This window comes from Mytilus californianus, unplaced genomic scaffold (assembly GCF_021869535.1).
Source record: "Mytilus californianus isolate M0D057914Y unplaced genomic scaffold, xbMytCali1.0.p SCAF_15, whole genome shotgun sequence".
NCBI lineage: Eukaryota > Metazoa > Mollusca > Bivalvia > Mytilida > Mytilidae > Mytilus > Mytilus californianus.
The window spans coordinates 19829398-19855168 of record NW_026262637.1 but is presented as its reverse complement, the minus strand read 5'-3'; the positions used below and the strand labels follow the sequence as shown (position 1 = coordinate 19855168).

Sequence of the window (25771 nt, the reverse complement as noted above, 5' to 3'; positions counted from 1 at the left end):
GAAAATTTTAACACTATTGATTGTTGATTAATTTATGTCCAATATCACCAAGAGCTAACACGTTAAGCACACCTTCCCCCAAGAAACTGTCATCTATATATAGAAGTATATTTAAAAATATTGTTTTGTTTTATTCTATTATGTCTGCAGTAATACTTCCTGCATTTATCACTTGTGTATCGTTCGTTATATTATAATCTATTGGTTTATGGTGTGTATTGTGTAAACATGCATGTAGCTGTAACTACTGTTTCATTCGAAGGAATTTACTGACGTGTCACACAATGAACGAAGAGTGAAGCTATAAAATCGAACTGATTATCCAGTAGTATGAAAAGGTGAATAATGGTACAAGTTCATGAAATATTACAGGGAATAGAAAATAGTTTGGAGTCACAAGAATTAGTCGAATAAATCTACAAGTGTAATTCCGACATAAATGAGCAAAATCAAAACGGAGATACGCTACTTCACCGTGCAATAGCCACTGATGCCGATGTAGCCATTATTCGGGCATTGTTAGAAAAAGGTGCACATGTGAATGTTGACAACAATCGTCACCAAACACCGTTAGAATGTTTGAATCATGAATCATGGCAGACCGGGGTCAATTAACTAAAGTTGGAAAAGCATTTTGATTTTACCGATATAAATGGCTGTAAATTGCTACACCGTCTGCTGGACAATACGTGGGGTTTTATAAAAACGTATGAAGTTCAAGATCAGACAAAATGTGAATGTTGTATTGATAGTTTCTGGGAAAGGATTTTGAACGATTTAGAGGATTTCAACTTTGATCTTAACTGTCAAGACAACGATGGAAAAACTCCGCTTCATGTTGCAGCAAATCGACCTTTCTACCAAGCATTTGGATGCTCTACTAACAAACTTCAAAGATATTGATCCTTTTCTAGTAAATTATAGAGGGGAAACGTTCCTGCATGTGTATTTATATCAGTACAGCACACATGGAGGTACGGACCTGGACAGACGTCTATTAAGTGGCGAGATTCCTGCTATTTCTAAGCAAACTTTAGAAAAACTTCTCAATTGTCAGAATAATAAGATGAATTCGCCCTTCCATATGTTTATAAGAGAATGGATAAATGATGTCAATGAAACAACTTTGGAAAAATTTGTAGAGGCTGGTGCTAATGTTAATTTTTGCAATATTCATGGAGAAACCCCTCTTCATTGTTTGTTTCGGAAAAAAATCGATACTTTTGAAGATGATAATCAGATTATTGGTGAAGAAGAGAGAAATAAACTGCAAGAAAGCATCAAAATTCTTGTCAGAAAAGGAGCAGATGTTAACACCAAAAACAAAGAAGGAGAGTCCCCGTTATTTCTTGCTAACCACGTGGAATCAGTGAACGCATTACTGGACATGGGAGCCGAAATAAATTTGCCAAATAATTTAAAACAGACCCCTCTGCTTGTTTCAATACGAAAGTCAAGAGAAAACATTGATCTCGTTAACGTTCTGTTATACAGAGGAGCCGCTGTGAATGCCATTGACATTCATGGTAGTAATATACTGCATTATATTGCTTGGTACGGAGTGAATGCAGATGTCTTAGATATTGTAACCGCCTATGGTGTTAACGTTGTGGCCGATAATCTTGGACAACTTCCTTGTCTTGTTGCTTATCAACGTGGACATGATATATTTGACAGACTGTGCAAGTGTGGCCATAATGGCCACTGTAACGGAAAACAATTTGTTTTGAAAAAAGAATCAATTGAATTTTCTGATCTCGAAGACAAGTCAACACGCATCAGCAGTATTTGCCATCGCTTTCACACCCTTTGTGAATACCCAGTATCGGAACTTCTACTCCTTCCTAGTTTTGGACAAGTGGTGTTCGAGGAGGAAGCCAAATTAGTAAAAGAGGTGGTCACTGACCTAGTAACAGATATTTGTGAGAAAATCAAAGAGAGTAACGAGATGTTGTCATCTATCTTGATGGATTCTGGGAGTGTAGGAGAAAACACTAGAGTGGGGTTACCAGACGAGTTTGATTTCATTTTTATATTGGATAAATTTGGGGATATCTGTTATATAGATGAGCAGAAATCTGTGTGTGATGTTGGATATGCTTATATGAAGGTGAAGGATGAATTCAGAAACGGGAAACACAAGGGATTTTTCGATAGGGACGGATATCTAGACACATTTAAGATTCGGTCAGAAATCCAGGCTGTTCCCGCAGACTTGTTTACGAAACGGGACATCTTTAATCATCCGAATATTTCATTTCTTCGGGATCATTATAAAAGTGGAGAGTGTCCAACGTGTAATTTTACAATTCGATGGGTTGGTTGTATGTACAAAGATATGAAGATAGACATAGATTTAGTCCCAGCCTGTCAGATTAAAGGCTGGTGGCCAGACAACTGTAAACTGGACCTGCTGTCTTGTGACGTTAAAACTATTAAGAGGGAAGGGGCGTTACTGATGCTGCAAACAGCTTTAGTTGAAGAATATCAGCCTCACTCTAAACAGCGTATCTCAGCTCTATGTGCAGAGAAGAGTCAAATGCTAAATCTTCCAAAGCTCGCTAATGATGCGTACATCATCTCTAAAATCCTTTGTAGTAATAGGATTTGTCCTTCTTTGCGACTAACGCGAGAAAATATAGAAGCAAAAGATGTCCTGACAAGCTATATGTTGAAGAATTGTCTGTTTCACGTTGTAAATACCCTTAACTGCCAAGACAATCAAATGTTTCAAACTGACAGCAGCTTGAATTACAAACAAAACGTACATGAATTCGTATTGAGAATTTTCCATAAACTACTTGAATTTTCTCGTAAAGGAACGTTACCTTCCTTTGTATTTCCTTGGCAAAATGTGTTCACTTTCAACTCAGAAGTTTACCTAGCACGTTCTGCAAACCATCTTTATAAAAACACGCTTCGGTGTACCTTTGCCAAAGAAATATTACAAATCCTCGGAGAGGAAGAAGATTACAGAGATATAAATACTGATGTATTGTTTGGTCGATATGTTTCGTCATCGTGTTCTTCATCAGAAATGAGTTACGAGGGGGATACAACTTAAAGAGACTTAAGGAACTTTAGATATGAAACTTAATAAAAGTTAAAGGTATTGAGAAGTAGAAGCTTACAAGTAAAACTTCTCTGTAGCATTTATTGATTAGATCGGTATCATTTAGCTTATTATATTACATAAAATTTATATACGTATATTTTGTTTTTCATTGGAATTATGGCCATTCATGTTGGTAATTTTTAAGACTTCCTTGTCAAAAGTATAGATATCAATTCTCGCATATTTTTTTTTCAAATACGTATAGCTGTATGTCATGGGTTGCAAATTATTAGGTTGCTAGTCATGCATTTTAGTGAATCGTGTTGTACGAGTGTTCAACGTTAGAGAAGCCTTGATGCAATTCGTTATAAAATCGTAATTGTTATGCTGTACAATACAACAAAAGTCGCACCAAAGATTTCCTTATTATCATTAGTAGCAATAAAAAGTAGGTATTGTAGATATGTTGGATGTACATAATTGAGATAGAAACCCAACAACATAAATCTAGTGGTCAACATACAGTCTTCAAGAATAAACAGGTGTCCATACAATATGTCACACAGTTAATACATATAGTAATGAAAAAAAAGTTCAAGCTTTGACCAACACCCCGGTTGTAAAAGTTTAAGGAATGAAAATATTGAACAGCGGTATACTACAATTGTCTTTATTTACGCTCATATTAATCATATATGTCACTGCAAAACTGGCATATATATCGAACTAAATAAATGCTGAATACACAATGCATAATAATGAGCTAACTAGATCATCATAAAAGAATGGAAATTAATAATAGGAAAGGTCGAGCTTTTAAAAAATCTTGGTATGAAAACAATATTGGAGGTTCTAATAATGAGGTCCGAATAGGAAATGAATATAAATGTTACACATTCATGTGAAAACCTATCATTTCTCTGCTTGTTCAAATAGTATGTTTACCACTACAACAGATAAAGCTACACCCAGATTCGCCAAAAGATTATTTAAGTAAGAAGCAAAAGGCTCAAAATGTTGTGATAGTCTACAGAGCAGAACTATCATAACTGTGAACTTGGACAAACTGACTCCCAAAAGGGACATACCATATCCAACACTTCCGAATTAATTTAACACATCAGACATTAATAATAATTATACCTCTAGTATAATCTTCATCACAGTATATGATCTTTGTTAGTTTCTTTACAATTTTAGCAGTAGTCAGAAGAGAACCATTTGGAGTTGAACAAAAGCTGGATTGAGACAAGATTTTTTAATGATTTTTGTGTAATATAAGGAGCCAATACATTTGTGGTGTTCAGTAGCAGCTGTGTTATAGTAGTCTCAGGTAGCAGCTTTAACTTTCATCTTTGTTTAAATGTAGATATGTCCTTTTCTGTATGCCTATGGCTTAAAATGATTTTATATGCTCAAAAAAAAATAAGATGTAGTATGATTGCCAATGAGACATCAAAGTTCAAATAAAGTGGATGTGAGCAATTATAGGCAACCGTACGGCCTTCAACAATGAGAAAAAACCCATACCGTATAGTCGGCTATAAAAGGCCCCCCCATGAAAAATATGAAACAATTCAATCGAGAAAACTAACGGCCTATAAACTTATAACAAAACAATTTACGAAAAACAAATATGACAGGCATGAACCAATGACAACCACCTGACTTGGGACAGGCACATAAAGAATTTGGGGGGGGGGGGGTTAATTAAACAGTTATACTCGAAACTGGACGTTAACCAACATGTCTAAGATCAATCTAAGTAAACTTTAAAATACATTGTACTTCAAAATAGTTAAACGAAAAAATCTGTGAACAAAGTGAAAAAATACCAATGGGGAAATAAATCAGAAGTTTAAAGATGGGCACAGAACACAATGACCAAAAAAAGTTGACAAGAAAAAAGTCACGAACACTACACAGAAAATAAAAAAATAAGTATCAGGAACCCTGCCAAAATGATGAACCCAAGTGCTGGGAAAGGGTAACCAATTTCGCTCCTATGACAACAATCGTTCAAATAAACATGTCTTCTGAACATGCATGAAATATTTTCCACTGAACGTAAAGCAAGTGACAATTAATCAATCAAATAAATATTGACAATCAAGTCAAATCTCCTTCTTTTAATATGGTATTGTAAATCATCTATACCAATAATTATAACATCAAACATTAAACTTTCAGATTTTGGTTTTCAAGTAAAAATAATTGGAATTGTAAAAGAAAACATGATAAAACATTTGAAGGAATATAATTCAGTATTTGATTTATTGTTTACAACAAGTTTATAATAATTAATTTTGCAGTAGAACCAATTGGCCCTAAATCTATGTTACAACGGAGCCATTTTCAAATATTAACTTAAATTCCCAGGATCAAAGTGTGATCTTCAGGTGTTTATAATTTGGTGATCTGTTTTGAAATAAGACAGAATATTTTTAGAAACTCAAAAATAGCAGAAAACTGCAATTCTGTCAGATAATGGTTAATTTTGAGTATTTATTCCATACAGACCCAATGGTGGACTTGGGCTGTTTTCTGCTCTTTGGTCGGGTTGTTGTCTCTTTGACACATTCCCTGTTTCCATTCTCAATTTTATGTATAAGAGGGGCATCCTTAATTTCAACTATATGGAAGGGAAAAAATTGTTTTGTCATTCAGATACAAATATATTCATTTTGGTAGTCGCCTTTGAGATGCCTGATCTTTATACGGAGGATATTTATAAAATAAACTTGTGGGGAATTATGCAATTAATTGAAAACCTGAGCACTTGAATTTAAAGCATTAAACTTCTATAAATGATGTTATAAAATTATGCAGCATTTTGCTAATGGCTTTCAGCACAAATAAAACATGCAGAATCATGCATGCCCAGTTAGTTCCACACATTTCTATTTCGACATGCCCAGTCCTACAATTATTTACACTCATTAATACTGGGGAATGGCAAATCATGATTGCTTTGGACAGGATGTCTTTTTATATATATAGAAGTGATAACTATAAACAAGTCATTCTAATGGAACCTTTCAAACAACTTTATGGTTGCTATAAACAGAGAGTCTTAAATACAGGTGGTCATGTTTTAATCTGGTAATTGGTGTGCACTCCATACATATTGTAGGATTAGATAATTATGCTTCCCATAATACAGCATCAGATAATTGGTGTATACTTTGACTTCACCTTTTAGAATTTTGCCCAATTTCAGATATGAATAAAAGAACAAATGAAGGGCATACATCATTGAAATAGCAAACCTATTACATATAAAATAACAAAAAATGAAAACATTTGACAGACACTTACAGCTGTTACTAACCTTTAGAAATAGCAACATTTGGAAATAGCAGTTAGATGCACATGTTCTCCTGATAATAAATGCATCTCTTAAATGTTAACATATCATGTCCTATTCCAGAGAAAAAGTGATTCCGACCAAAGGATATGAATATAAGATTAAGATATATTCTAACAAGGATTGAACAATACTAAATATTGCTGACATGTCATGTATATTTACTGAGAAACAGACCTACTACAACAAGAGTGCACACGCTGAAATGTCTCGCCTTCTTTACTAACCATTGATTTTATGTTGATAGTCCTAAATATAAAGCTTTACTACAAGTAACACATAAACTAAACATGCTCCAAGAAAATGAGGTCAAGGTCAGATAAACCAAACGATAAAATACATGTACACTTTACAATCATTCAATAAACCAAACATAGTTGACCTATTGCTTATAGTTTCTAAGAAACAGTCTTAACCAAGAAAACTTAACATTGACCAATGAACCATGAAAATGAGGTCAAGGTCAGATGAACCATGCCAGACAGACATGTACACCTTACAATCAATGTATGCATTAAATATATTTGACCTATTGCTTATAGTATCTAAGAAACAAACTTAACCATGAAAACTTAACATTGACCAATGAACAATGAAAATGAGGTCAAGGTCAGATGATACCTGCCAGACAGACATATACACCTTACAATCCTTCCATACAACAAATATAGTTGATCTATTGCTTATAGTTGAAGAAAAACAGACCAAAACACAAAAACTTAACACTGAGAAATGAACCGTGAAAATGAGGTCAAGGTCAAATAAAACATGTGAGACTGACATGTACATCATAAAATATTTCCATACACCAAATATAGTTGACCTATTGCCTATAGTATTAGAAAAAAAGACCAACACTCAAAAACTTAACTTTGACCACTGAACCATGAAAATGAGGTCAAGGTCAGATGACACCTACCAGTTGGACATGTACACCTCACAATCATTCCATTTACCAAATATAGTAGACCTACTGCTTATAGAATCTGATATATGGACTTGACCACGAAAACTTAACCTTGTTCACTGATCCATGAAATGAGGTAGAGGTCAAATGAAAATTGTCTGACGGGCATGAGAACCTTGCAAGGTACGCACATACTAAATATAGTTATCCTATTACTCATAACAAGAAAGAAATTAACATTACAAAAAATGTTGCCTTTTTTTTCAAGTAGTCACTGAACCATGAAAATGAGGTCAAGGACAATGGACATATGACAGAGACGGAAACTTCGTAACATAAGGCATCAATATACAAAGTATGAAGCATCCAGGTCTTCTAGCTTCTTAAATATAAAGCTTTTAAGAAGTTAGCTAACACCGCCGCCATAGCCGCCCCCGGATCACTATCCCTATGTCGAGCTTTCTGCAACAAAAGTCGCAGGCTCGACAAAAACCATGTGATCAGATCCAATAATGAGAAATTTGTACATAGGACTTTCCATACTTTTGTCGAAATTGGTTCAGATTGGTCAAAACATTTCAGAGAAGATGATGATAATGCAACTTCCTATCAGATTATGTGGTACCATTGTCGCAATGTGTGATCAACACAAAATGAGGAATCTTTTTGAGGCTATTTATCATTCCAGAGTTTCAAATGACTTTAACGAAGAGTTTCAGATGAGATGAAATTCAAAAGTGACAACCATATTCAACCTTTGGTAAAGTGAACTAGAAGGCCATTGTTCTTAAGAAATTTATATTTTTGATAAGATATCATTTGTTTAACAATGAGCATCAGCGCCTGTCTTGATCAGGTGGTATCTATGTCTTCTCTTCTCTACATTTGTAGCTTTATAGATATAAGAAGATGTGGTATGAGTGCCAATGAGACAACTCTCCATCCAAGTCAAAATTTATAAAAGTAAACCATTATAGGTCACAGTACGGTCTTCAACACGGAGCCTGTCAGTTTTAAGACCAAACAAATGTGTGATTTTAATAACAGACCCTCCACACATTATTCATGTCAAGTTTAGTTAAATCTAATGTGTATATTCTTCAGTGAGGGTGAACATGAAAATTTAATGTGTGATGGCACCAGCTTACACTCCCCCTTTCAGGCAGTCAGGGTTTAAAAAAAGACAACCAACATTTGACCAAGGAACGTTGTAATATTTGTTTTAATGGTTCATTGCCTTCTTTGTGATTTTGTGTTTTTCTTCTTTGTTTTAAGAACTACTTCTTTTAAGGCTGTCTCTACATCATCATCGTTTACAGATTCACGATATTGTTTCATCAAGTCATGTTCCTCCCAAGGTTTAGCACTTCTTTCTAACCTAATGGCTGCCCTTTTACGCAATACTCTGTTTGATGGCTGAAGTCCTTTAAAATTTTTTATATCCCATTTTTTATCCCATGGTCTTGGTCCAAGGGGCACCTGAAAAATTGAGGATTCATTAAACCAGTGTTGAACAACTAGCAATTATGATAGGTATTTCTTAAGCATCTAAATAATATTAACATAATTCATGGCTAGCCTTGTTTCCAAAATTCAATATTTTCTCGAAATGTATTTAGTTTTGATGATGATGTTGATGATAATAATGATTAACAAGAGTGCACACGCTGAAATGTCTCGCCTTCTTTACTAATCATTGATATTATGTTGATAGTCCTAAATATAAAGCTTTATTACAACTGTCACATAAACTTAACATTAACCAAGTAAACTAAACATTGACCAATGAACCATGAAAATGAGGTCAAGGTCAGATGAACCATGCTAGGCAGGCATGTACAGCTAACAATTCTTCCATACAACAAATATAGTTGACCTATTGCTTATAGTTTAAGAAAAACAGACGAAAACACAAAAACTTAACACTGAGCAATGAACCTTGAAAATGAGGTCAAGGTCAAATAAAACCTGCGTGACTGACATATAGATCATAAAATATTTCCATACACCAAATATAGTTGGACTATTGCATATAGTATTAGAAAAAAAGACCAAAACTCAAAAACTTAACTTTGACCACTGAACCATGAAAATGAGGTCAAGGTAAGATGACACCTGCCAGCTAGACATGTACACCTTACAATCATTCCATACACCAAATATAGTAGACCTATTGCATACAGTATAAGAAAAACAGACCAAAACACAAAAACTTAACTATAACCACTGAACCATGAAAATGAGGTCAAGGTCAGATGACACCTGCCAGTTGGACATGTACACCTTACAGTCCTTCCATACACCGAATATACTAGACCTATTGCTTATAGTATCTGAGATATGGACTTGACCACGAAAACTTAACCTTGTTCACTGATCCATGAAATGAGGTCGAGGTCAAGTGAAAACTGTTTGACGGGCATGAGGACCTTGCAAGGTACGCACATACCAAATATAGTTATCCTATTACTTATAATAAGAGAGAATTTAACATTACAAAAAATCTGAACTTTTTTTTCAAGTAGTCACTGAACCATGAAAATGAGGTCAAGGACATTGGACATGTGACTGACTGAAACTTCGTAACATGAGGCATCCATATACAAAGTATGAAGCATCCAGGTCTTCCATCTTCTAAAATATAAAGCTTTTAAGAAGTTAGCTAACGCCGCCGCCGCCGCCGCTGTAGCCGCCGCCGCCGGATCGCTATCCCTATGTCGAGCTTTCTGCGACAAAAGTCGCAGGCTCGACAAAAATGGCTGTTTAACATCAAGTGGCAAATTCAATGCATATTTAGGACAAGCACCTGTGATTGTGATGTGAACACGTACCCTGCTTTGTACTAGTCTGGCACTCTGAGTCAGATTCTTTATTCATTAGTTCACAAGTTAACAGTCCGCAGGAAGAAATACCACCCTACCCAAACACATTGTTCTAATTCACAAGGTACAAGGCAGAAGGAAGAAATACCACCCTATCCAAACACATTATTGTAATTCACAAGGTACAAGTCGACAGGAAGAAATACCACTCTACCCAAACACATTATTCTAATTCACAAGGTACAAGGCAGAAGGAAGAAATACCACCCTATCCAAACACATTTTTGTAATTCACAAGGTACAAGTCGACAGGAAGAAATACCACTCTACCCAAACACATTATTCTAATTCACAAGGTACAAGGCTGCAGAAAGAAATACCACTCTAACCAAACACATTATTCTAATTCACAAGGTACAAGGCTAAAAGAAGAAATACCACTCTACCCAAACACATTATTCTAATTCACAAGGTACAAGGCTGCAAGAAAAATACCACTCTACCCAAACATATTATTCTAATTCACAAGGTACAAGGCTGCAGGTAGAAATACCATCCTACCCAAACACATTATTCTAATTCACAAGGTACAAGTCAGCAGGAAGAAATACCACCCTACCCAACCACATTATTCTAATTCACAAGGTACAAGGCTGCAGGAAGAAATACCATCGTACCCAAACACGTTGTTCTAATTCAAAAGGTACAAGGCTGCAAGAAAAATACCACTCTACCCAAACATATTATTCTAATTCACAAGGTACAAGGCTGCAGGTAGAAATATCATCCTACCCAAACACATTATTCTAATTCACAAGGTACAAGTCAGCAGGAAGAAATACCACCCTACCCAACCACATTATTCTAATTCACAAGGTACAAGGCTGCAGGAAGAACTACCATCCTACCCAAACACATTGTTCTAATTCACAAGGTACAAGTCAGCAGGAAGAACTACCATCCTACCCAAACACATTATTCTAATTCACAAGGTACAAGGCTGCAGGAAGAAATACCACTCTACCCAAACACATTATTCTTATTCACAAGGTACAAGGCTGCAGGAAGAAATACCATCCTACCCAAACACATTATTCTAACTACGAGCTTATCCGTCTTAGCTTTTACTCCTAAATGCTGTGAGCTTAGTAGAGAAGCAGCAAATGCCAATGACAAGTCTTTGGTTTGACCCACATGGGGATTGAACATCTGACCGCCTAAACTTGAGGTCAGCACTCTTCCACAAGACCACTGAGGCGGTCGATTTTGTTTTGATCATTGCAGCATTATGTGAATAGCCATACATTGTCTTAGATAGATAATTCATTTGTACTTGTCACAAATCAGGACAGAACTGCTTGGAAAGCCGCATATCTCTAAGCCTTGTCCATGTAAAGACAATGTATGGTTATTCTATATGTATGAGTGAATGCTTTATTCCTTTACATATATAACCTGACAGAAGATCTCTCAGAGAATTTTGGTTATAAATTTATAATGTCTAACTTAGTGAACAATTCGATTTGATGATGCAAACTGCAGATCCAGATTTTAGATTTCTTATAAGACGTCAATTAAAGTGTATAATAGAATATGAGAAGAAAATATATATTCACTATGTACATCATGATCTAAACTCTTCCTCAAGATGTAACTAGTACCTAAAACAACTAACCTTAATAGTATTTAGTGGAACAGCACTTCCTGTAGGCAGATGAATAGGTTCCATATCAAAGTCTACCGTGCTGTATTCTGGGGGACAATCTCTGAGGTAAAATAACTCATCATCTAATCTCTTCTCAAGTTTTAATACTTCTATACTCTGCAGTAAGGGACTGTACATGTCATATTTTATTTCTATACCTGAAAAGAAAAATCCTTTATTTTAACAAGAATTCTAATCATAAAACGCAAAGAAGAGGTTAAACCAGATAAAAGTGTTCAGTGCTTAGAAAATTAGAGAAGAAAGCTTCACATTATTGTCTTTTAACAAACATTGTTTTCTCCCATGCAAACTGTTTCAAAATCAAATTTATTGTCTAAAACATCAATCAGATTTGCTCCTAAGTATTTATATCAACATCAACATTTTGTGTACTTGTATAAATAGATACCTGTATCAACTGAACAAAATCTTCTGTCATAAAGGGGTTCTGGTAAGAGTGGTTTCACAGTATTTGATAAAAAGTGAAATAATCATGGAAGAGAGCACAAACAAAACAAAGTCAGTACCATTTGATTCCAACATGAATTGCAACTTCTCAAAAAGATTTCATATTGGTGTTAACCAAACTGTTATATTTTAGTAGCAATGGCCATGTTAGACAATGGTTGAAAACATCATATTTTCCAAAAGGAATTTACAATTACATGTTTACTGAAATTTCATCATATACATATGTTTCTAAAGAAATATATGATTCTGAAAATTTTAAAACCATAAATTTGACCACTTCATGTTGACAGTTTTAGTGAGTTGTCTCGACATAAATATCAACTGCTGATGCAACATTCAAAGAATTAATTTTCTTACCATTTCCATCAATATGGTTTCTCAGGATGAAGTTTGTTCGTAGCCCATCATTTTCTCTACTTATACAAAGGCCTACAAATCTTGTATTTTTGCTTGGTGCATATATATCTGCTACATTAACTGCTAGAATACTACCTAAAAATCAAATTAATTAAATAAAACAACCTTATTTTAAATACATATATACTATTTTGTAAACTTGGAAATGTATTGAATAATCCGCTATAGTCAATTTCATTTTAAAACTTTAGTTCTATTCTTTTTCTTTGCTATTTGTGATGTTCAAAAATAGCAAATACTGAAAAATAATCACTCATTTTGGCAGAAATTTTAACATTTCAGGTTGATATGTATGCCCCTGCCTGCAGATGACAGAAATCTATAATTTTTAGAAAGTTAGGTCAACCACAATGAAACACAAACTCAATCAGTAACTCGCCATTATACACTTATGAACCAAAGTCAGAAAAATATCTACAGGTATACTTAAAAGAAGCCTGGAAAAGTTTAACACAATACTGTGAAAAATAGGTAATTTGAAGCTAAACACAAACTTAATCTGTAACTCATCATTTAAACAAAAAAGTAGATAACTCAATTCAGTGAAAAACAAAAAGACAACTCAAAATCTTCTAGCATGAAATATGGGCAGCCAACTGTTGGATTTTAAAAGGACAGATGGATTGACATGGGTAGTCTATATGTCCAAACCACTGATTTGGCACAATTGACATATTTCCCCAAGAAACAGTTGATATGTTAGTAATGTATGAATAACAGGTTGCTTAATATGGAAAGGGCAAGAAATGTAGCATTTTTTTCTATTATCATAAGGGTCTTCATTATAATATAGCTTCACTGAGTGAGCAACCCCTGTGTAAAAATCACTTTTATTAGTTAAAGGCCTGAATGTTCAGTGTTCGAGCTATCTACATCTTTAAACCATGCAATTACTTCAAAATTATACATACTCCAGTTTGGTTTTTTTTTTATCATTTTTATAAACTACTTATGAGTTAAAATAGTAATCAACATTTGAATATAAAAATAAGGAGATTTGGTAAGATTGCCAATAAAACATTTACCCAAGTCCAAATGACATGTTGTAACCATTTATAGGTATGGCCTTCAACAATGAGCAAAACCCAAACAATACAGCCACTATAAAAGCCCAAACATAACAAAATGTGAAATATTTCAAATAAGAATAAAATACTCCCCAGGGCGCAGCTTAATAGGACCCCAGAGGTCAAGCCCTGAACAGTTGGGGCAAGTATGGACACTACATTCAAGCTTGGTACAGCTCAGAATTTCGATTGTGATTAAATATCTGATGCAGCATAGGTTTCTGACACAGAATGAATGTGGTCTAAGAACTCAAAAATTTGAAATTGAACTTTTACCTATTATGGTCCAACATCCAAAATCTAAATACATTACATGGCAAGATTCAGCATATCAAAGAACCACTAAATTCAATTTTTGATGAAATCAAACGAAATTTTAATTTTGGACTCTTTTGACCTCAATGTGGTCCAATTTGATAACAGAGCCCAAAATTAAAAAACATGTTTAGATTCAGCATATCAAAGAACCCCATATATTCAATTTTTGTTGAAATCAAACAAAGTTTAATTTTGCACCCTGATTTTAACTTGAAAACTTGGCCTAAAATCAAAAATCTAAATACATGTAAAGATTCAGCATATCAAAGAACCCCAAGAATTCAATTGTTGTTAAAATCAAACTTACTTTAATTTTGGACCCTTTGTACCTTAAGGTGCACCAATTAGAAAACCAGGCCCAAAATCAAAAATCTAAATAAACATTTGGGTTCAGCATATCAAAGAACCAAAACAGTTTAATTTTTGACCCTTTGGACCTTAATGTGTTTCAATTTGAAAATTGGACCCGAAATTAAAAATCTAAATGCATGGTTAGATTTGGCATATCAAAGACCCCAATAATTCAATATTTGATAAACTCAAGCAAAGTTTAATTTGGGACCCTTTGGACCTCAATGTGGACAAATTTAAAAACGGGGACAAAAATCCAATATCTAAATATAAAGTTAGATTCAGTATATTAAAAAACCCCAAGAATTCATGACTTTGAATTAAACCCCATTGAAATTGGTCAAGGAATAAGCAATTTATACAAAGTATTCGAAAAGTATTGTTTTTGGCACCCCGTTTTTTTTAAACGGTTATGGCTATAACCCCCAAAATCAATCCCAACCTTCCTTTTTTGGATTGGAACCTTGTGGGACAATTTCATAAAGATCCATAGACTTATACTCAAGTTATTGTCCAAAACCAGAATGTCCTAGTTTTTTGGCCCCTAAAAAATAATTCCTAAACGGTTTGGGCCATAACCCCCAAAATCAATCCTAACCTTCCTTTTGAGGAATGGAACCTTGTGGTACAATTTCATAGAGATCCATACACTTATACACAAGTTATTGTCCTGAAACAAGAAAAATGCATGTTTTTGGCCCCTAATTCCTAAACAGTTAGGACAATAACCCCCAAATTCAATCCCAACCTTCCTTTATTGGTATGGAACCTTGTGGTAAATTTTCATAGAGTACACTTATGCTCAAGTTATTGTGTGGAAACCAAATGTCTTCAGATGACGATGAAGTCATACCATTATACAACATTTTTGCGGTCATTTAAAAACAACTGACTGATTTATGACAAAAGAATAAACGAAAAACCAAGATGACAGACAGCCACCAACAACAACCAATGAATTACAGGCTCCTGAATTAGGACAGGCACATAAAATGTGACTGGGTGAATCATAATTGTGGGCACTCAAGCCCAACTACCTTGGGACAGTGCCAAAGCTTATAAAAACGCTAATAGGTCAGAGACAACTTGGATTTTCTTTTCAAATGCTAAATCTACAAACCAACATAAAATTCAGGAACTTCCATCACAGTCCTTCTCTGAAACATATCTTGCCTCTCTAATTTTTCTCGTATTCTATCTCTATGCCGATAATTTGTTGGCGGTAAAAATTCTGGATACAGATATCTACAAAAAAATAATGATTACTGTACCTTGTCAGATACATGTACTATCCAAGCTAAATAAACAATTTCGCTGTATAGTACCAGACAATATTTTCAATTGTTCAACTTTTTAATACAAATTAAACCCACTAATCATAATACTTAAGCATTGTTAAGTAAACTAATTAAAATAAATGTATTAAAATACTAAATTTCGCTTAACGCAGTGGTTTAGATATATTTTTTGCATGTATTGCAGTTCATGAAAATAATTTAATTTTGGTGTTCTTGTACCCTTTTTTGAAGTATATTTAAACATTTTATTGTCTACAGTATCTCTTATTCATAACGATCTGAACAGTCAAACAGTGAAGTTTATCTTTGTTAAGCTCAATAGACCAAATACAAAGATGCAGGGATATGTAGTTTGAGAAAAAAATGTAATTACATGTAAACTATGTTTTCTGGCAAACTGTAAATTACTGTGTAGTATGAAAATGGATTGCAAGGTATAGTTAATATTGATAGTTTACTAAAATATAAGATATATATGCATGCATACATTCATTACATTTCTTGTAAATATACCAAAAACGTAAAAAATGTAAAATTTATTGAACAGAAAGATGATTGTATAAACAGTCATTTTGGATATTATGTAATGTTAAAAATTTGCAAAAAAGTCTAGCCAATCAGAATATCTCATGATGTTAAAGAATGAGATATCTATCTGGGTACTTAAATTAAATAAGTTTTATCCCAACAGAAATGCAATTGCATGCATTCACTTTCAAATACTGTAAAAATTATCTATATTAGACATTTCTCAGTGTAAAGATTGTTATGGGTGCTTTTAAAAAATTCTGCTGAAATGAAGATAAAAGATATATTTTCAGGATATCAATTTTTTACTACATTTTTAATGAGTAAATTGAGTGGTTATACCCAATTTTCGATTTAACAAATATTCAAATTATTTTATAAAGAAGATACTGTTAAGTCAGCATGTCTCATAGTTCAACATGCAGTATGGGCATATGAAATTTAATGGCTAAAGTATGCATAAACAACAAACCATGATACTTTCAGTAAGAGGTATCTTAAATTAATTTGCTATGGCATGGATACATAGAGAAACAAAGCTCTTCACTAAAGAAAACTAGCTAAATAAATCCTTTAATACTTGTAATCCCTAGGAACCATGATAGTTTCTTGTTCAATGTCATCTTCTTTCTCAGGTTGTTGTGACAACTGTGATTTTCTATGTTTATCTAAAAGCCAGTTTAACACTGTAGCTTGTCTTGCAGGCACAAATGACAATGGAACATTTCCTGAAAGAAAAGATAATAAAAGTAATGCCTCACATATGGTTGTTAGAACTTGATAATGCAAGACATGCATGTGTCATTTTAAAAAAATCATGTTAAAAAATGACGATCCATATATTGCATATATGTAAATTAATACTGTCTATATTGAATTTAAAAGCTTTAAAAGGGTAGATTTACCAGACAACTTCAAAATACAATAAAATAATTACCTGAGGATTTCAAGAACGTGTTCCGAAATATTTCTGCTGATGATGATATCATTAATAAAATGTCTAATCAGCACATTTTGGTATTGCAGTTTAATTTTTTATGATAATCTCAGAAATTGCATATTTTTTTGTGTTTTTTGGGGGGTAAAGCACCTAATACATGTATAAATCTAATCAGGTCTCATACATAGGAGTCTTTTAACTTCTGTTACAACTGATTATTTCAAAATTATGTCATTATAAAATTCATAAAATTATTGATTGTCTCCAAATTATTTTATTGATTTAATTTCTAAAAAAAAGTAATGCTATTTTTTAAGTATTGCAAGGATTTGTATAGTGAGATCTCACAATACAAATCTGTATTGCAACATGTTGTAAAGTATAAATTTCCTGTCAATTTTTTATATCTAATTATATATAACCTATTTAATAGATGAGTCGGAACGACACGGATGGCCCTGCTGGCAAAAAAGGCTTGAAACCATTTTTAGGAGTGGAAATTTGAGAATGAAAGTCTGTATAACTGTTATTTTCACAAAATGTTCACAAAGTCCAAAGTCCTATAATGTTTCGGCAAAAATCTGCAGAGAAGAACCAAACGTAAAATTAATTTGCAACTCATCATAGTAGACTCGCATACTAAAAATCAGCTCAATATGTGAAGGTGTTTAAAAAAAAAGTCTATACAACTACTATTTTCATGAAATGTTCAAAGTCAAAAGCCCTTAGTTTTGTCAAAAACAAGCAGAGCTGAACCAAAAGTAAACGCGATCTGTCACTCATCATAGTAGACTCACATACTAAAAATCAGCTCAATTATCAATATGTAAAGCGTTCAGAAAAAAAGTCTGTTTAACTGTTTGTTGCGGAATGGCGTAATGACAGATAAGGGGTAAAACTATATGGCCCCAACAACTTTGTTGCATCGGGTCATAAAAATGATAATTTGATGAGGACAAATATTTTGAATTTATTTTGTTTATGAACGTGATAAAATGAGTCATATACTTATTCGACAAATTATTTTATAGCAGACAATATAAGTTCTCTGGGGGACTTCTATGGGGTACAAGTCAAAATGGCACCTATAGAAAAAGTCAAATCGGCACCTGGTCAAATCAGCATCTGGTCAAATCAGCATCTAGTCAAATCTGCACCTATCTAAAGTGACTTAGGCATTAACTTTTTAGTTAATCAATTCGGCAACCTAGTATTGTTTTTACCTTTCTTTGTTTTTTCCCTTTTTCTTCGAGGTATGGGAAGAGTAGTTTTCGTTTCTTTATTTTACATATTGAAACTATTGACGTCATTCAACAATCACTGTTCCATTGTGGCGTCAGATATTTTCTTTTAGGATTTATAGGAACCTTTGCATTGTGATGTCCAGTAATGGTGGACAAATACCGAGAAGGTGTATTGGAACTTCTGTTATGCGTAACGATGCTAACTCGAGTGAAAATGTTTTTAAAAAAGGCAAAAAACAGGGTATTCAATAGTTTACTTGCAAAACATAATGTTAAACATGGGTGCCGAAATAACTACCTCGGGTGCCGACAAGGTGCCGAATTGACTATTTAATACCGGGTGCCGAAGTACCTAGAATAATTTCCTTCTATGCCTATGGTTACAAATAGTATACAATTTTGCGTTCCCATTGTTTTATTTGAATCGTTTTACGGACAATGGGATGGATAAAAATGCAGCATTAAATAAGCCATGTTCTGAGGTGTTTACCACTGTTGCATTTCTGTAAAAGACATCGACAAATATGTTTTTGGATTATATTCATGTTGCTTGAGTTTCAATGTTAAACAGACGCTTGAAATTTTCGATCTAGCTAAAACATCACCGTCCTTTCCGGACATTTATGATTTAACTGTTTAATTTCGCACGTATTTTCAGATTCACGCATATTTCCCTAAAAATATTTAATGGGAAATTGTATCTCTAATAATTTCGAATGGACGACTGTCAACTTGATAGTTAACGCAAGTTATGGAACATCGTGTCTTGATCTAATAGCGTCATTGTTCGCGTCATCATTAATCATGATTAGGTAATGCAAGTTATGGAACATCGTGTCAACTTGGTGATATATATGTAGGACTCAAATCTATGGCGGGTTCCAAAGTAATGCTATTTTTTAAATATATAATGACTTACTATTTGGTTAATGTGTCGGTTAAACATGACCATGCACAGAGTAGAAAATGCTTATGTTTACGGGTAAAATCATTTCAAGAAATCAGATCAATAGTTTACTTGCAAAACAAGAAATCAGATCAATAGTTTACTTGCAAAACATAATGTTAAACATTTTAGGGCTGTTGGCTGTGTCAATGTGCATTCAAGTACCATAGAATGTGTCATGTGCACTATAGCGCCTTAGTTTGCAAATGTACTATTTTTAGCCGTAGGCTGTGTCAATGTTATGTCTCTTACCGTGACAATGTGCCGTCTAGTGACTTAAGTTGTAAGAATATGCAGTCTAGTCTGTGTAAATAAGCTATCCTGAGACGTGTCTTAAGAAAAAATTGATTAGGGTTATTATTCATATCAGTATTTGTTTTTTAACTTGCGGTTGAGATAGATTTTTACATTATAGATTTATTTAAAAATTATAACTTGCCGAATGTCAGGAAATAAAGACAAACCAACAAAACAACGGTTTTTTTCACACCAAACAATTGAAAATTATTTTTTATTATAAAAAGAGCATCTTCTTTTCAACATACCTTTGTATTTAAAGGTACCTTATGCTTCTCTTACTAAAGAAGAACGAGACTTTTTAGAGCACGCCGAATTAGATGTTGATGAAAATGAGACAGAGGAAGAACTCCCAGAAGTATCTGTTGATGTGCTACACTCATCCTTAACTGAGTCTTCAGGTGGAAACCAATTCGCCAGTACAAATAATAATGAAGAGGAACTCACTTTACATGGTAAGATTTAAACACATATGCATGAACTTTTTACTTAAAGCTATCGTCCTGAGCATGCATGAAATATTTGCCACTGGACGTTAAGCAACCAACAAACAATCAATCATTATTTAAAACTAATAAAAGTACACAAATTTAAATTATAAATTTAATTCTAAAAATGAATACAATTACTCGTTTTACATGTGATAAAAATAAATGCAAATTTAACATATGCTTAGCTATATTTAACTGTAAATTAATTAATTAGTTTTTGTTTTTATTTTGCAGAGGCGATGAACATTCTAGACCATGGCGTAAATGAAGAACATGGCAATTTACCTCCAGATTGTACCCAGGAAAATGATTTTGTAGTGCCCGAACCATCATTTTCACAAACTGTTATTTTGCAAGTAAGTATGTTAAGCCTTGTGCATTACTTTGTTTATAATTTTCAACACACGCCAAAAAAAGAAGAAGAAAGAAAACCAACACATTAGATCTTAAGAGTACGTACTTGTTCCTAACCAATACATAAATATTTTTTTTTTAAAATAGAAAAACCTATTGTTGTATGAGTTTCCGTATAACCTACAGATTAGACGAATATTTTTACATGTGTATTAATGTATTATTTGTTCAGTGAAATATTAAGTGATAAATTGTGCACAAAATAACACGAAATATTCTGTTTATTTTTTTGTAGGAAAATGTTAGTCCATACTACAAACAAATGTATCAGAGAAAGTTTTATAACGAGCAAAATAAAGAAAATGTACCAGTTCATCCACAGGTATGTGATTTTGTTGGGATTTGTCTTTAAATGTCCTATATTTTAAACTTTGTGCCTTAGTAGTTTGTTGCTCGTTATGTAAGCGTAATATGTAATAATTTTGTTTACATACTGTTGTATAGAATAGGTTTGTAACTGTATGATGTACTTTTTAAAATATTGTCCTATATAACATAAAATTTGATGCATTTGATAGAAATCTTTAAAAGTGTTGCGACTGCACGTATACATGTACATGTATAAGACTTTTAATAATGCTGAACCATTCAAATGCAAAATGTAAAAGTTGAATTTTAGTTTGTTTTGTACGGTTATTACTAGTATATCAACTTTATTTTAAAACTGCTATACTTTGCATAGATTTTTTTAACCTAAAAATAAGTAAACCGCGTTGGTTTTCCCGTTTGATGGTTTTGCACTAGTAATTTTTGGGGCCCTTTATAGCTTGCTGTTCGGTGTGAAAAACCGTACTGTAACCTATAATAGTTTAATTTTACAAATTGTGACTTGGATGGAGAGTTGCCTCATTGGCACTCATACCACATCTTCGTATATCTATCTAGATGTACGATTATTAATTTAGATTTGATGTCACTCAGCCAACATATACTTTTTGTTTATACTTATAGACTATTTTTTTTTGTAGAATGTAAATCAAAAACAGTTACCGATATTTAACACTGGACTCACCGATTTTTATAAACAAATTCACCGGGAAACAATTTCAGCTTTTCCACTAGAGCAGTTTTCCGATGGTTTGAGGGAAGACATTACCTACTATCCGGAAGAGGGACAAAATGTGATGTACAGACCGAATCCTGCGATGAATAAAGGCACCGCAGTTTTCAGTACAGGATATTTCAGAAAAGGGGTCATAGACTCAATTTCAGCGTCTACTGCTGGAAAAGTGTATAAAGTGACAGATCAAATTACAGGATACAAATTTGATTTAAATCGTCATCAAATTATAAAGATGTGATAAGGAGAAAATAAATAGCATGTGAAGAGTCAAAGTGTTTATTTTTTTTACAAACAGAAACTGCTTTCTTGTTGTTTAATGACTTACTATTTGGTTAATGTGTCGGTTAAACATGACCATGCACAGAGTAGAAAATGCTTATGTTTACGGGACACATCATTTCAAGATCATGAAGTCTTTATTAAGCTTTTTAAATTGATCATTTATAAATTTGGTTACTGTCATGATGTGGTTTATAATTTATACAATATACAAAAGAAGTTGTGGTATGACATGTATGATTGCTATGAGACAAATCACCACAAGAGACCAAACACAGACATTAACAACTATAGGTCACCGTTCCGCCTTCAACAAAGAGCAATGCCCATACTGCATAGTCAGCTATAACATGTTTATTTCACTAGTGTTTATACACACTCTTACGTTGTCATTTATCTCCATTTGTTTTAGACAAGTCATTGGTCGTATATACTGCATTGTTTTCCATTTGCACGACATTTGCCATAGATTTTAAATCAACAAAAATCCGCCATAGATTTGGAAATTACAAAATTTGCCATAGATTTGGGTTGTAAAAAATCTGCCATAGATTTGGGATGGCATGACGTCATAATTAGAAAATTTTAAAAAACTTGCCATAGATTAGGAGTGTAAATTTTTTGCCATAGATTTGGGATGCCATGACGTCATATTTACCATAGATTAGGAATCCGCCATAGATTTGGAACCCACCATAGATTTGAGTCCTACATATATATATACACCATATAAAGGCGGCGTTGCTGGAAGTTGCGCCGAGTACATAAAAATGAAAAGTTCACAATAGGAAACGGCTGAAATCATCTCTTTTGCCGTAAAGTAAGGTCTCAATCGACATTCATCATCAATTTCTAGATGTAAGTAAAGATATAAAGCAGAATTTTCTGTACCTGTGGTATCCTTTACTGACGATCATCATTTCTCTAAGATTGGTGCAATAGATGCGTGCAAAAAATTGACACCATTCTTCAGTGAGAGAACATCGTCTATATAGCGGCACGCTAGCTGTTTTTCATTCTTTTCTTTTCGTTCTACCTTAGAAGCACCTGTATAAAGTCTGCCTCCTATGAATAAAGGATAACGTCCACGGCAGGAAGAGGAGCACAGTTAGTCAGTCAGTCACGGTCCCAAAGGGATGTCGGTTGAAAAAAAAATTTCAAACAAACCAGAGACATATTATACAATATGTCATATTATATATCTCTGTCTCAACGTAGCAAATATGTTTTGTCTATAAAAAAATCAAGATTTTTTATGATGACAAGTTTCAGGGAACCTTTTGTTTGAATCAAAATTGGTTTTAACCAAGACGTATATAAAAATATACATATGTCCGTGGTATTAATAAAGTGTGAGTTATTTCTTTCTAAAATAAGGTCAGCAATTATTTTTATGATTGATTATCAAAATTTAGTTGCTTTTCGTAAAGGGCACACCACAAATCTGAGTATTCAGATTGCCATATTTTACATCAATAATCTACTCATGCCACGTTTGTTTCTGATAATATGTCCGGATTGAGAAAACGTTTCTATGGTATGCAGCAATCGATACGAAATATTTTTGAAACGGGTTATATCCACAATTTATAACTTAATAAATTTCATACAAAATATGCAAATAGCCAAAGTTTAATAGCATATATTAAAAGTTTGTTCAAGAAGTCTAATAACAGGATTAGGCACATGTTCACTTAAGAATTGAATGCTTCTTTTTATAAATTTATTGGGGTGTAAAAGCGTTGACCGAAGTACATTTTGTATGAAGCGCGGAAGCGCTTCATTCTAAAAATGTGCGCACGGTCAACGCTTTTACAACCATGTTACATCCGTCATTTTTGAAATGAAGAATACTTTCAGAATGACGCGAGATTGCTGTTAACCAATCAAAATAACGTATTATAATGAAACATACATGTAATGTAATTATGGTTTCCCCAAATATCAGACTCTAGATAGGTAACTGCAGAGACATGTAATACAATTGTATGTCTCTGACATCTGTGATAACATTGATATAAATAAGAAGATGTGGTATGAGTGCCAACGAGACAACTCTCCATCCAAGTCACAATGTATAAAAATTAACAATTATAGGTCAAATACGGCCTTCAACACGGAGCCTTGGCACACACCGAATAGCAAGCTATAAAGGCCCCCAAAATGAATGGTGTAAAACAATTCAAACAGGAAAACTAACGGTCTAATCTATATATAAAAAACGAGAAACGAGAAACACATATGAACCACACCCACAAACGACAACCACTGAACAACAGGCTCCTGACTTAGGACATGTGCATAAAAATGCAGCGGGTTTAAACTTTGATGTTTATTGTTAATGCATATATGTGGTTAATTTTGTATTGTGTATCATAACATGTTTATATTTTGTTTCTGTTTTCCTTATTTTCTCATCAGTTTTCTTATTAATCAATCATTGTCAAAGATTATAATTGTGTTTGATATGTATTTATTTGGCAGTGGCTATTTTGCCGGCTCTTACAAAAAATGATGAATCCTAAATTTGCCCAGTAGATACTGTAATATGGTGTGCATTTTTCAACATAAAAGAATTGAAATAATATCATTTCAGTTTAATATAGATATCATCTGCAAATACATAAGATATACACAACATTTAAAAAAAACATTATCAAGCTAAAACATTTTGAAACTGTAAAAAGAAGTCACAATAAAAATGCTGAATTATTTTGTAAGAATGAATTATTTTGTTAGAATGAATTATTGTTAAAACAGGAATTTAATTTCAATTTATAAACTTTAGCATGCGTGCTTTAAATTGCTGTGTTTTACTGAATTTTGTAAAAGTCACTTAGACTAGTTTTAAAATAATATATATAGCCTAGTTCAGTGCTACTTTTACACGACTCTTAGATGGAAATTAGCAGTAAAACTTACCCAGAATGTTTAAAATTCAAAATGTAATGTACCACAATTCAAAATGGAATGTACCACAATTCAAAATGTAATGTACCACAATTCAAAATGTAATGTACCACAATTCAAAATTTATCTTCAAATTTTGCATAAAACTAAGTTAACATTTACATTTGTAACAAAACCAATTCTTTGTGTGTTTTTTTAATCGGCATACAACAAATGTTACCATTCTAGGCATGAGCTGCACATTAACTGACCCTATTCTTCTTCTTCTTCTTCTTCTTCCATATACTGCCCACATTCAACTTTCTGAATATACTGGCAAATTGGTTCTGCATGGTTAAAAACAGGATAAAAACAAATGTTCATCTTATTTTGTAAGGTTGGTCATTTGAGATTTGAATGTCTCAAATGACTGTGCTGTGGCGATCTCCGGGGGAAGCTTGTTCCAGTCTTTGGTGGTGTTCACAAAGAAGGACCATTTCCTGCAGTCTTTGGTTGCTGTTTGTACCATGTATCCATGCTGTTGTGTATGTCTGGATACTCTGGTTGGTCTCTGGAGGTACATGTCTTTGTTGATGGCTACTTTGTCGTTGACGATCTTGTACATCATTGCGAGCCTGGCCTCTCTGCGTCGTTCTTGGAGACTTTTCCAACCCAATTCATTAATCATGTCCGTGACACTTGATCTGTTTCTGTGGCGCTTTGTGACGTATCGCGCAGCCCTCCTTTGAACTTTTTCAATTTGGTCAATATGTTTCTGATGATATGGGTCCCATACTGTTGTGGCATATTCTAGTTGGGGCCTTACTAGGGTTTTGTAAGCTTGCTCTTTGATGCTTTTAGAGCCGATGTGTAGATTTCTGTGGAGGAAACCAAGGCTTCTG

General features: G+C 33.5%; 3 protein-coding genes across 3 annotated transcripts; 2 read left to right on the top strand and 1 right to left on the bottom strand.

Annotated features, from left to right (window-relative positions):
- Nucleotides 1-218: 218 nt before the first annotated feature.
- On the top strand, nt 219-3210 carry LOC127725593 (uncharacterized). The gene has a single exon (XM_052232679.1). The coding sequence runs from the start codon at nt 818-820 to the stop codon at nt 3062-3064; it is 2247 nt and encodes a 748-aa protein (XP_052088639.1). The 5' UTR covers nt 219-817; the 3' UTR covers nt 3065-3210.
- A 5312-nt stretch (nt 3211-8522) lies between these two features.
- On the bottom strand, nt 8523-19061 carry LOC127725606 (39S ribosomal protein L19, mitochondrial-like). Its single transcript, XM_052232693.1, has 6 exons — nt 18981-19061; nt 16887-17034; nt 15601-15725; nt 12685-12819; nt 11827-12014; nt 8523-8808 (listed from the first exon to the last, which is right to left on the bottom strand). Exons 1-6 carry the CDS (start codon nt 19033-19035, stop codon nt 8560-8562), a joined length of 900 nt encoding a protein of 299 aa, XP_052088653.1. The 5' UTR covers nt 19036-19061; the 3' UTR covers nt 8523-8559.
- An 896-nt stretch (nt 19062-19957) lies between these two features.
- On the top strand, nt 19958-21973 carry LOC127725619 (uncharacterized). The gene is made up of 4 exons (XM_052232710.1): nt 19958-20188; nt 20459-20580; nt 20874-20960; nt 21607-21973. The coding sequence occupies exons 2-4, from the start codon at nt 20464-20466 to the stop codon at nt 21937-21939; spliced, it is 537 nt and encodes a 178-aa protein (XP_052088670.1). The 5' UTR covers nt 19958-20188; nt 20459-20463; the 3' UTR covers nt 21940-21973.
- The last annotated feature ends 3798 nt before the right edge of the window (nt 21974-25771 follow it).